The sequence below is a fragment of the Panthera uncia genome, assembly GCF_023721935.1.
Source record: "Panthera uncia isolate 11264 chromosome B2 unlocalized genomic scaffold, Puncia_PCG_1.0 HiC_scaffold_24, whole genome shotgun sequence".
Taxonomy (NCBI): Eukaryota; Metazoa; Chordata; class Mammalia; order Carnivora; family Felidae; genus Panthera; species Panthera uncia.
The window spans coordinates 15,103,731-15,116,994 of record NW_026057580.1 but is presented as its reverse complement, the minus strand read 5'-3'; the positions used below and the strand labels follow the sequence as shown (position 1 = coordinate 15,116,994).

The 13,264-nt window shown below is 41.2% G+C and overlaps 1 protein-coding gene across 3 annotated transcripts in view; it reads left to right on the top strand.

The window, feature by feature from the left end:
- ADGRF1 (adhesion G protein-coupled receptor F1) overlaps window positions 1-12,629 on the top strand; it is a 51,580-nt gene extending 38,951 nt beyond the window's left edge. For 2 of the 3 annotated variants that reach the window (XM_049653772.1, XM_049653773.1), the window contains 3 exons: window positions 953-1,012; window positions 5,336-5,402; window positions 6,878-12,629. In XM_049653772.1, the coding sequence (XP_049509729.1) occupies window positions 953-1,012; window positions 5,336-5,402; window positions 6,878-6,951 (201 nt within the window). In that variant the 3' untranslated portion in view covers window positions 6,952-12,629. The remainder of the gene's footprint in view (window positions 1-952; window positions 1,013-5,335; window positions 5,403-6,877) is intronic. The other variant, XM_049653775.1, reaches the window with a different exon arrangement.
- Window positions 12,630-13,264: the final 635 nt, after the last annotated feature.

Here is a 13,264-nt window from a genome sequence, read left to right as displayed (position 1 = left end):
ATTTCTGGGCTCTTATTCACAATAGAGATGAGACCCTGGGTACTTTTGTAATCAAATTCTATAATTTTATAAAAGGCAGACTCAGGAAGACTCAGTGGAAATACTCACCTCTGATAATAAAACTATATAGAACTAATCACAACATATAATGTGAACATTGTAGACAAAAAAGGGAAATTGTTTTTACTTTTCATTTTGCCACTTTTATCCACTGTTTGGCAGTCATTGAAGAGCGAAAGTACTTTCAGGAAGGTTGAATTTTCTGTTTCTCCTCGATTAAATGTATGCATTTACTTAGAACATGCTGGAAGGAGTATCTCCTCCCATATTTCTACAGTTTTATATGGTAAATATTAAATAGCCTTTAACATTAAGTAAAATCTCTAATGAAGGACAACCAATGTGAGCAAAAAATTATAGAAAAAATTTTATATCAACTTGTTTCATTATTTTGCCCAAGCTTTGAGCAAGTCTGTTGAGAGACGTAAAGACAGTAAGCTAAGCGATATGGACTTTGTTTTAATAAGAAGATAAGAATATTTTATAATTAGCACAATTTTAGCACATATCCAAAATCCCTGTTTACAGAGAAGCAATTTGCTATTCTTGAGGAGACTAAATAATTCTCTTAATGGCATCATTCACATGGTCAGGAAAGTCTTTACTTCAAAGATAAATTTCAACCTAGCAATTATTATAAATTACTATTTGCCTAGGATCTGAATTATGACAGCTTTTGGTACTGTTGTTCTTTGTTGAATCTTAGATTTATTTACAAGTAAAGCAAACAAATATAACAAATCCTTTCATCAGATAGCCATGGTTAAGGTCTATTAAGTGCTTCCAGGAAATACCTCTAGTAAACAACAATTCCAATCTGTAGTTTTGTTCTGGATTTGTCTTTTATGATTGAATATGTGCCTGTCTTCAATATTTCTTTGTTGCCTTATAGCTGCGACAATTGCTGTTCAACAAATTGTCTCCTTTAAGCTCTCAGAAGCAAGCATCAAAGGTAATCATCTGCTGCCATGAGTCCAATGCCTGAAGTTCCGGTTTCATACTTTTCTCTGTGTGCAGTTTTATAGCAAGCCCACTTTTGCATAACCCCTTGAGTTTCTGGCACCATTATATTTCTGTTATCTGGCATGGTTCCTAGCACAGCGTCAATACTCATAAAGTTGAGTGAGTGAGACAATGAATGAGTGAGTGAATGAATGAGTGTATAAATGAATGAATGAGAAGGCAGGGAAAGTTACAAAGATGTTCAAGCACTGAGGTCTGTGGGTGTTCTTGTGGGCAAATACCTTTGAGCAATCATTTGCTTTAGTCTGACTTGTCTGCCAATATCTAGAGTCAGTGAGACCCTTTTCTCTGAATGACTTTCTGGACCTCCTGCAGACCATTTTGCTTTCATAAAAGTAAACGGTGAAGTCCTTGATTAACTTCTAATATGTGAAATGTCCTCTCTGAGTTTTCCCTCTTAAGTGGGTATAACTGTCCCTTGCAACTGTAGCTCTTAAATCTACAAACTGAGACATTTGTATGGCAACAGAGGATTCCTGTTTCATTCTTTGCTATTATAGTGCAATCCATTTAAGGAGAATATAGTAGGAACAAACGCCTTTGTGTTCATATTTTGTATTTTTGAAGTCAATTTAGTCTTTTGCTTTTCAGCAAAACACTGAAGGCCTTTCAGAACGAGCTCTAAAGCAGAGATTTTTGTGTTTGATAAAAGTCAACTGACTTAAGTCGATGTAAACCTACATGGTGTTTAGAGATTTTTTATAAGGGACAAGATAATCTTTTGAAATAATAATAGTAAAAAAAAAAAGCCCAACTGTGAAGAAATTAACCTTTGACCTTAAAATTTTTCCCTGGCTCTGCATTTCCTAGTACCGGGAATTGCTGTGAGTTAGGGATCGGTGGCAGTGAGAGCATACCTGCCCTGTATTTCTGACTCAGTAACCAATTGGCTGAATGATTTTAGGAAAGTCACATGGTACCTTTTGGTTTTAATTTTTGTTTCAACTGTTAATATTAACTGTTGGGCTGGTCACTCAAAGCAGAAGTTCTGATTTTCTGTGATTTTGAGTTTATGTCTTGAAGAACCAAACTCTTCAACCAGGAAAAGTGAAACTAAGAAATCACTCACTATTCTTCAGAAAAGGAGGGAGCTACAGCATATGTGACTGCATTATAGAAAAACCTAAAGTTAACAAGGTAACACAGGACACCCCCCACCCCACCAAGCAAGAAGTCAGAATTTTTCTCATTTGAAAACCAAAGAGAGAAAAACACCCCGACATAAATTAAAACAAAAACAAAAGTAAGGATGCCTGACAGTGTTTTTTCTCCCTGTTTCTAATGTAAAGTGTTGACACTGGTCAGCAGGCAGCTGTGGTCACTGAGGCATCTTGTGGATTTGTACTCCTTTTCCAATGTCATTTTTAAATCAGATGACAAAAGTGGGATTTTGTTTTCGGGTTAGGTGGCTCGCTTGCTTTAAAATAAATGTGTATTTGGGAGAATAGAAGATGGGTGTTCGTAATTTCCCAAGGCTCATGGAGACCCATGGTGTCCCTTTTAATTTCATCACAAATTACCACCATTTCCTCACTTAGACATTATGTAAATTGATGACATTGATCATTGGGGTCATGGGGTGCAGGAGTGTGGCTAGATGAATACCAATTTTGTCCTTACCGGAGAGTCACTCCCCTTGTGTCAGCAACTGAGCAGTGGGCATGGGCCAGGTATTAGGTATCCCCTCCCTCTAAAGTGTTCTTGCAAAGGGAGAAGCCATCACTTGCTATGGGTGAGAAAGCACTGTCCCCTCCAGCTGTGCCATGCATCGTTTTTACCCTCATCTATTGGCTGTTGCTAAAGTCAATGATATTCAGCTACAGGAAGACTGATATGTATGCCTTGCAAATAGTTGCAATATGCCTGGAGGAGAAGAGTGGATCAAGAGGGGTGAGGAAGAGGTATTGTGTTACAAGTTAAGCTGAAGCCACATTTCAATGCTGAGGAAGTTTGAATGTAAAACAGGAGCCCAGATGACCCCGGTTGAGGAATGAGAAGGGGAGGAAAAGATACCTCTGTGGAAATGTTCCTGCAAGAAACTCGTCGTGAGAGAAAAGAGAGTGAGGGTGGAAAGCAGACGCAGACTCAGGACAGCAGTGATGGTAGCGCTGAGTCACAAAGACGTGAGCAAGTCCATATGCTGGGAGGGATGAGCCAGCAAAGATAGTCTGAAGACAAACGGGGGTTGGGAAGGATGACTGAAGGAAGAAGATTCTTGGGAAGGCACATGGAATGGCTCGGCTTAAGACAGAGGGGTCAGACTCTTCCCTGGACACAGGAAGCATCTGTTTGATGCAGATAGAGCAACGTGTGCAGATTGGGTCAGGGGGTGAGAGAATTCAGACCGGGACACTTTTTTGTTTTGTTTTGTTTTTACAGTAGGAGAAAAGGCTATCCAATAAGAGATGGAAAAATAGATGGCAAAATAGGGGTCTTAAAAGGGCAGTGAAATTTGGGTTGTTGGCTGAAAGGAATGAAAGTAGTCCACAGTGTTCTCCACAAGGACCATCCCTCAAGCCGCCATGACACTGTGTGGACCCGTGGTGCAGTTTCTCTCGAATCCTTGCTGAGGGCTCAGGGACCCTTCTTGGCCCTTCCATCGTCTCTAGCCATGTTCTCTGCAACTCTTCACCAAGAGGCAGACACTGGTGGCCCCTACAGAATTTCCCTCCAGAGAGAAGTTATTTAATTTTTTATGGTTCCAATGATTCAGGTCCTTTTATTTGACCAAGAGCTTAACCCCATATATTCACATGTCTGAAGAGGCTGCTTTATCCCAGACCATGTAGAATCCCTGAGTGTGTTGAAATCTAAGCAATCTAAGATTCTTCTCTCTCTATGGGGCAGGATGCAGTTTTAAAAGCAATGATAATGACCGTAGAATTTTTCTTTAGTATATGTTTACTAAGTCCTGAATCTAGAAAATCAATTATTTTGCTTTGGAAGTTTCAGACATTTCTCATTCCTCTCTCTATGATAATCTTTTTCCAGAGCTCAATGTGAGGTAGCAACTTCTATATTTCCATGAAAATCAGGAGCTATCACTGGGTTGCCCACTGCATATAACAAGAACCTTTTTTCTTCCATCTTGATTTAGCTTCCTCATGATATGGACAGCGATAGAAAATGGATCTTATTCTTTCTAATTATTCCTGGTGCCTAACATAGTGTCTAGCATACAGTGGTACTCAATAGGAGATGTTAAATTGATGAATAAATCAACTGCTGAGTGGAAAAGGATACAGTGTATCTTAACACATTTACCTTTCCCCATAAGAACATATTCTTCATTTTAAAAATTTGATTTCAGTGAGATAATTCAGTTTTCAAATTTTTGAACTCTATTTAGCCTCTGCAGCAGTTGCTAAAGGATTATTCACAAAGGGATTTGAATGCTAAGATGAGTGAGAATAAGGCAAAGTTTTATTTGAGACCATTTTTATAGAACTATTGTTTTTCCCCCCTGGGGTTTCTTTTCTAGTGATACATGTGTGAACCAAAGAAATGTAAGCATAGACATGAAAAAAGATAATGCCTCCTTTATTTCATTTATTTATTTTAATGTTTATTTTTGAGAGAGAGAGAGTATGAGCGGGAGAGGTGCCGAGAGAGAGAGGGAGACACAGAATCTGAAGCAGGTTCCAGGCCCTGAGCTGTCAGCACAGAGCCCAACATGGGGACCCACGAGCTGTGAGATCATGACCTGAGCTGAAGTTGGACACTTAACCGACTGAGCCACCCAGGCACCCCAATAATGCCCTCTTTAAAACTTCTTTCTGGTTTGGGGCACCTGGGTGGCTCAGTCGGTTGAGCGACCAACTTCGGCTCAGGTCATGATCTCACAGCTCGTGAGTTCGAGCCCCGCGTCGGGCTCTGTGCTGACAGCTCGGAACCTGGAGCCTGCTTCGGATTCTGTGTCTCCCTCTCTCTCTGCCCCTAACCCACTCGCATTCTGTCTCTTTCAAAAACAAACATTAAAAAAAATTAAACAAAAAAAAACCCTTCTTTCTGGTTTGTTGTTAGAAGTTGTGAGAATATACAGGAACACAAGATTCACTTAGAAATAAGTCCTTAGGCATTTTAAAAAGATTAAAGCAGGAGAAAGCGTAAGAAAGGAGTACTCTAATAAAACAGAATAGTGCACCATGTAAATGGAGTAAAGGTTCACTAATGACATTAAGATGTCGGAAATGCAGAGCATCACTAAACGAATAGAATTAATTTCCGAATGACTTGTTTTTCTTTTATGCAGCAGAACTCAACAGATGTATCTGCCAAACCCAAATTCCCAAAGCCTTTCAACCCACTGCAACACAAAGGTGAGTTAACAATAAGCCAAAGGTTAATAAAAAATAGAAGAAAGAGTATGAATATATCACATGAGGAAAATTGAAGGGGTACTTTTTTTTTATTTTTTTATTTTATTTTTTTAACGTTTATTTATTTTTGAGACAGAGAGAGACAGAGCATGAACAGGGGAGGGTCAGAGAGAGAGGGAGACACAGAATCTGAAACAGGCTCCAGGCTCTGAGCAGTCAGCCCAGAGCCCGACGCGGGGCTCGAACTCACGGACCGTGAGATCGTGACCTGAGCCGAAGTCGGACGCTTAACCGACTGAGCCACCCAGGCGCCCCTGAAGGGGTACTTTTAAAAACCTCAGGTGGGAAGTATAGGAATATGAGCTGCTCATATGTCTGAAGTTCATCTGGATGGTGCTCAGGGCTGACCGAACATTGTTAGGGATTTGAGGGTCATGGAGACCCATGGTGTCCCTTTTAATCTCATCACAAATTACCACCATTTCCTCACTTAGACATTATATAAATTGATGACATTGATCACTGGGGTCATGGGGTGCAGGAGTGTGGCTAGATGAACACCAATTTTGTCCTTACTGGAGAGTCACTCCCCTTGTGTCAGCAGCTGAGCAGTGGGCCTGGGCCAGGTATTAGGCATTCCCTCCCCTCTAAAATGTTCCTGCAAAGGGAGAAGCCACCACTTGCTATGGGTGAGAAAGCACTGTCCCCTCCAGCTGTGCCATGCATTGTTTTTACCCTCATCTATTGGCTGTTGCTAAAGTCAATGACATTCAGGTACAGGAAGACTGATATGTATGCCTTGCAAATAGTTGCAATATGCCTGGAGGAGAAGAGTGGAACAAGAGGGGTGAGGAAGAGGTATTGTGTTACAAGTTAAGCTGAAGTCACATTTAAATGCCCAAGTCTCACTACATGTTAAATTAGGTTAATATCTTTATGAGGGCAGAGAAATGGGCCACTCACGTTAGATTCTAAGAAAAATTATTTGAATTCCAAATAAAGTTCAGGTGCTTGAACTTGAAAAGGCTTCCCTCCCCAAATGTCCAGTGTGCCCACCCAGAAACCTTAGGTCCTGTTATCACTGTCACCAACCAGCCTGAGTGTTGTTTACAAATCTCTTAACCTTTTTGGATGTTTGTCCCTCGTCAATAATATGAAAAACCTAAGAGATCACAAAGTTTCCTTCTAGCAATTACATTTGATGATCTCAAACCTACTTTATCTCATCTCTCAGCCGTATCTGAAAGCTGTGGTGCTTCTCCTCTCAAATGAGAGATGTCTGATAAACGCAAGTCTCTTGGAAATTAATGAAAATGTGGCTGCCTATCAGCCAACTACACATTCTGTAGCTTTCCCTATCATCTTTCCAGAGCTGTCCAGAGTTGTAAGGACCTGGCTAGGCATATTTTCATTTTGGTCTCATGCTTGATTCCGACATAGAAGCAGTAACTCTTATTGTGTCTTTCCTCTCCTAGGCATTTATGCTCTTTCCCATACTGGAGAATCGTCAAATGACATCATGCTAACCCAGTTTTTATCAACTGAATAAGGCTGCGAACCATAAAATCAAGGGAAATTTTTGGTGCAACTTGACATTTAGAACTAAATGTCAGTGAAAAAATTAGCACAATATTAGATGGAATTTTCTGATGTGGGCATCTGGAATAAAATGAGAAGTTTTCAGCAGCTCCATCACTGCTCTTTTTATCTTCATTTAAACGGAACCATTTATTTCCATGTGGTTTGACTCAAAGGAATTGCTTCATAAACGCAGGAAAGTAGGTTTTATTAGAAGCTGCATCTGTTGTACCAGCTTTTCACTGCCACAGACTGCAGTTTCCTTTTTCATGAAATAGCATTATTCTTGTCGCATTCCCAGGCATCTGAACTGCAGTCAGAAAACGTCACGAAATCACCTGAGATAAATGGATGGCCCACGTTCACTTCCTATCAAAAATTCATTGGTGCAAATTTCCTAGAGAAGAGGCATTTCCCTCCCAAATTTTCCAGTGGGATTTTATCCTTTTTTTTTCTTTTTTAGGTTCAGTCACTTACCTTTGAAACTTATTCAGAAATAAAATGAAAAAATTCTATTTCACACAGCTTTGTAGCCATTAGTTGGGAAGTATAGTGATATGATTGTATACGTAAGGCAGTGTTTTTCAGTCTACACCTTGTAATTTCATCCGGCCCCCAGTCCAGTGAAGTGAGGTATCCAGGCAGATGTAAAGCAGAGATGAGGAAACGGATGTTCAACGAGGTGGAGATTTTGTAGCCAGTAAAGGGGTACTGAGGGCTTTTAGGGCTTTTGGTTCCTAGTCCAGTTCTATGACCCATAACAGCCTTAGGAATGACCTTCAACCTTAACAATACTTATAAGGTCAGATATGAGTTTCATTACTCCCAGAATTCTTTCGATGTAAGAGGCAAATTGAGGGAGAGTTTGGTTGTCACCTTCTGGGGAGATACCCTAACACATCCTGGTTTTCTTTTTTTTTTTTTTTCCTGGTTTTCTTTCATAACCACTGTGAGTACTTTTGGGGTTGTTTACATGTACAGCCAATGCCACTTTCAGATGAGACAGAGAGCAACAGGTGGACAGGCACCACACGAAGTGACATTTCCTTTCCATACTTTCACCCCCTGGGCTCGCCAGTGTTTCAACCCTGGTCACTGGGCCCAGAAAGACTGAGCCCTATCTGACTCATCCCTGCTTCTAGAAATCTTAGACATCCTAAAACTCTGCAAGGGCAGATTTCTTTCAGCAATAATCGTGATGACGATGGTGATGGTGACGATAATGGTAAGAGGTCAAAGAAGAAGAAGCAACATTCATAGACTGCTCACTCCCTGCCAGGCACTAAGTGCCTTGCATATGTTAACTCTTAATCTTCACAAGAAGCTTGGGAGTGGGGAACATTACTGTCCCCGGTTTACAGCAGCAGAAACGAAGGCACAAAGGGGAAATAATGTGAGCAGGGCAACACGGATGATGAATAGCCGTTATACATATAATAGTCGTGGATGTTAATTTTAACAGGAAGTGGGTTATATAAGTCAGACTAGAAGGCAAGGGCACTGCTTATTTAATTGTAATTAGAATCTTACACTCTCTGGTCTGTGAGGGATCTCAAGCATCATCTAGTCCCTATTTTACATGTAGTCCTCATGTCCCGAATCTCAGCAGACCATGATTACAAGATGAAGTCATGTCCACTTTTAATGGCTATCTATAGTAGTATATTAACTCAGACTGCTATAACAACATATCACAAACTGGGTAGTTTAAACAACAGAAATTCATGTTTTTCACAGTTCCGGAAGCTAGGACTTCCAAGATCAAGCTGTCTTTAGGGTTATTTTCTGATGAGACCACTCTTCCCGTCTCATAGACAGCCACCTTCTTGCTATGTCCCCACATGGTCTCTTCTCATTGTATGCTAATAGAGGTCTCTGGTGTCTCTTCTTCTTTAAGAGCACCCATCCTATCAGATGGGGATCCCACTCTGATCACCTCACTGAACCTTAATCACCTCCTACATGGCCTCGTCTCCACATACAGTCATATTGGAGGTTAGGGCTTCAAAATATGAATTTTGCAGACACGCAGTTCAATTCCTAACAAGCAGCTGGGGTTCTTATCTGTTTAATTGAACTTAGGGTCTTTCAACATATCCTCTCAGTTATTTCTTGAAGTCCCCAAGGGAATGATGAAGGACAATCTCAGGTGCAATGACCATAGTTTTCCAAGGTCACCACATATGGCTTTACAGGCCGTGTACTCAAGAGGGTGCCATTCTCACACCTGTGATATTAATGGTGCCAACTAAAGTTGTCTAGGCCATAATCTGCGTAGTCACTCGTGGTAACCCTAATTAGGTCCACCCGCCTTGGCCTCCCTTTCTTGTTCTGCCTTTCACTCATCCACAGTTGCTGCTTACAAAATCTCTTTGATGAAGCCTCGCCACCACGCCCTACCTCTCATGGATGTGTCAGTGCTCATGCCAAGAGTTTGATCCTAGAGGTCTCTAAGGCTCCCGTTGCTCATGGCATCAGAGTGGGTTGGGGTAACTTCCACCCAGTCTCCACCTCATATTGCCTGGATATACCCACTGTCAACAGTTCTGTCTGGCAAGCTAGAGAGGTCAGATGTAAGTGCCAGCACTTAGTGAAGAGTGAGCCCATAAAGATCAAACTCCAGGTTGGACAGTCCCTGCCCCAGATTCTTCCACCTTTCTACTGCAAGGGAGGAGATGTGGATGCATTTTCATTATGCCCATTGGAGTCATTGATGGAAGAAGGCAATAGAGCATGTGAATTTGTGCCAACCATTTGGTTCTTAGACCAGGCTCTCTACTGCAATAGGTTCCACTTAGGGCAGTGCATCTGAATTCAGCCCCATGGACACAATGAACATTCATTAGGCATGTTCAAGTAGGACACAGAACAGATTTCTGAATGGGCTATTTTGAGATTTACAGAGTCTTTTTAAAATTACTTTTTGTATTTAATTTTTTTAATGTCTATTTATTTTTGAGAGAGAGACAGAGTGTGAGTGGGGAAGGGCAGAGAGAGAGGGAGACACAGAATCTAAAGCAGGCTCCAAACTCCGAGCTGCCAGCACAGAGACCGATGCAGGGCATGAACTGGGGCCCTGGTCTGGGGCCCTAAATGGACTCTGTGTTGAGACCAGCCTACATGCCTACAGTTTGTCAGAGTGAAGCATGTGTGTGTGTTTCTTACGGAGAATGGTGAGACAAGCAAGCAAGAGAGAGACAATACCGGGTTGTCTTGGGTGCTGTGTGAGGGGGCCACCCAAAGTGGTGGAGATCGAGCAGAAAGAAGTTGGAGGTGAAGCCAGATTAGGGGATGAGCACCTGGAATATAGATGAATTTGTATGAGCTAAAGGAATTGCATGTGAGAGAGGTCAGGGATACGAAATTTCAGAAGAGTTCCCGAACACTCCCTCCCTTCCATCCAGAGAGACCTGGAACCATATAAAAGCAACCCCATCTTGTAATTCAAATCTCTCTTCCTGGACTTGAGGGAAAGGAGGTCAGAAACCTCATTGCCCAAGGTGGGGCGGGTAGAAGGAGAGGAAGAAAAGTTGAGCAAAAATGTCCATCAGCAAAGATGTGCCAGTGCAAAGAGCCAACCCAGAGTAGGACTCAGTTGGAGAGGGAGTTGGGGGAGAATAGAAATTCAAGCCAAATTATTTGTAGTTATTATTATTACATGAGACTCAGCATCTTAATAACCAAACTGAGAGTGTGTGAACTATCCAAAGTGACCACAAAGCTGCTATTATTGGAGCATGTTGGAGTAATTTCTGGAACATATCTGGTGGGAAAGAAAAGCTTTTACTCTTGAATAAATTTTATAAGGATAATGAGAGACAAAAAAAAAGGGTGTTTGATCACATGTCATAAACCACGTTTGTCTAATCCACTGATTACACACACGTTTATCTCAGATACTTCCCAAAATGCTACTAAAAACAATAAAAGAGTCAGAAAAAGAGTAAAACATTGCAATAGTTCCTATCGCTGAATTTAAAAATTGCCACAAACAGGGGCTTAAAGCAACACACATTTATTATCTCACAGCTTCTGAGTCAGGGGTCCAGACACAGCTAACTGAGTCCTCTGCTCAGTTTCACAAGACTGTAATCAAGGGCTGCATTTTCAGCTGGAGGCTTGACTGGGGAACTCCAACTCCTTCAAGTTATTGGCAGAATTCATTTCTCTGCAGTTGTGGGAATTAGAACCTTGACTTTTTGCTGACTTATTGGTTAGAGGTTACCCTGACACCCCAGAGGCTGCCTATACTTCCCTGACACAAGAGATTCTCTAACATGGCCACTTATGCCTGTAAGCCTGCCAGAACAGTCTGTTACTCCAGTGGGCTTTTATGACAAAGTATAACATAATCAGGTGAGTGACATCTCACAACTTTTACCATATTCAATTACTGGAAGTAGGTCACAGGTCCTGGCCACACTCCAGGAGATGATAGGTGAAAGACCCACAGTTAGGTTTGTGCCCCTCCAAATGCATATGTTAATACCTAACCCCCCAGGTGATAGTAGTAGGAAGCGGGGCCTTTGGGAAGTAGTTAGATCGTGAAGGTGGAATCTTTGCAAATGGCATTGGTGCTCTTACAAAAGACTCCATAGAGCTCTCTTGCCCTTTCTACCAAGTTGGAAGTTGGCAGTCTGTATCTCAGAAGAGGGTCTTGCCAGAAACCGACAGTATTGGCATCCTGATCTTGAACTTCCAGCCTCCAGAACTATGGGAAATAAATGTTTATAAGGCACCCAGTCTATGGTATCTGGTTATAGCAGCTTGAACCAACTGAGATGACAGCATTGTGAAATTTCTTCTATGATATTCTGTGACAGAAGACAAAAAAGAAGAACAAAACGTTTTCAGAGGGGGAAAAAAAGGTTTTACGTAAAAGGTCAAAATCAGAATATTATCAGACTCCTCGCAGTAACGTTGTAAGCTAGATAACGATGGAGAATGGTTTCAAAACGTTGAGAAGGAATTATTGCAACCCAGAAGCAGTTAAGTGTGAGGAAGAATAAAGATAACTTCAGCCACAGAAATTCGCCATAAATTTTCCTGCAAACCTTCCCTTGCCAAAAGCTGTTGGGAAATAGTACCAAACGTGACAATAGATCTAGAAAGGAAAAGGCTTGGGACCCCAAAAACAAAAGATGCTATGAAAGAGAGAGCAGAGGGACTATCTAGGGTGGGCTTAAAAGGAGTTTGTACCCAGACAACAACCTGGGGCAGATCCAGGCTAGAGCTGCAAGAAAGATTGCTCAAGAAGATGAAAGTGAGAGTAGGATACCTAACAGATCTGAGTGTTACTACTTTTTTAAGTTATCTATTTTATTTTATTAATTATTTTTTTTTAGAGAGACACAGAGCACGTGAGCAGGGGAGGGGCAGAGAAGGAGAGAGAGAATCTCAAGCACACTCCATGCTCAGCGTGGAGCCCAGTGCAGGGCTCGATCCCACAACCCTGGGATCATGACCTGAGCCGAAATCAAGAGTTGGATGCTCAACGGACTGAACCGGCCAAGCACCCCTGAGTGTTATCTAGAAGAGATTTACATACCCAGGGGTGGGTTGGGATAAATTTTTGATATGAACACAGAAATCCAAACAAGTAAAAAAAAAAAAAAAAAAAAAAAAGCGTTACATCTAACAGAAACAAAATGCTGTGCTGAAAAGAAAAAGTACTTAAACATACTACCTAACACAGCTATGAATAGAGTATACAGAGTACCAATAATGAAAAGTGATTTTGATATAAGCAAGACAATAACACCATAAGTGTTTGGGAAAGTAGAGAATAGGAAGTCTATTTTGAGGGATGGCAGAAGAGCTCTAAATCTTTCTTTGTGTTTGGAAATCGATAAAACTGAGAAACCAAGAAGCAACATTATAATCAAGATATTTGGAAATATGGAAATAACTATCAAAGGAATAAAACAGTTAACAGAGATTTTCTCCGGGAAGCAGGAAATTAAAGGTTTTTTTTTTTTTTTGTCTTGAAACCATATCCCTGTAACTGTGGTTAAACATAAATAAATGTGGAATGTGTGTGTATGAATTGAAGAAGGCATGGGCTATCTTAAAGTTGTAAGTCCCCTTGATTCATTTCCTTGAACTCAGAAGTCACAGGGCTCTCCAAGCTTATGTGGCTTTGGCCAGCTGCTTCAGGTTTTTGAGATGCCTATGAGAGCTCCAATTTGAGATGTCAAGTAGGCCACTGGGTATAATAGTCTATTGTCAAAGGAAGAGCGGGGCTAGAGATGTTGCTTAAAGCCATGGGGCCAGACGAGATCACC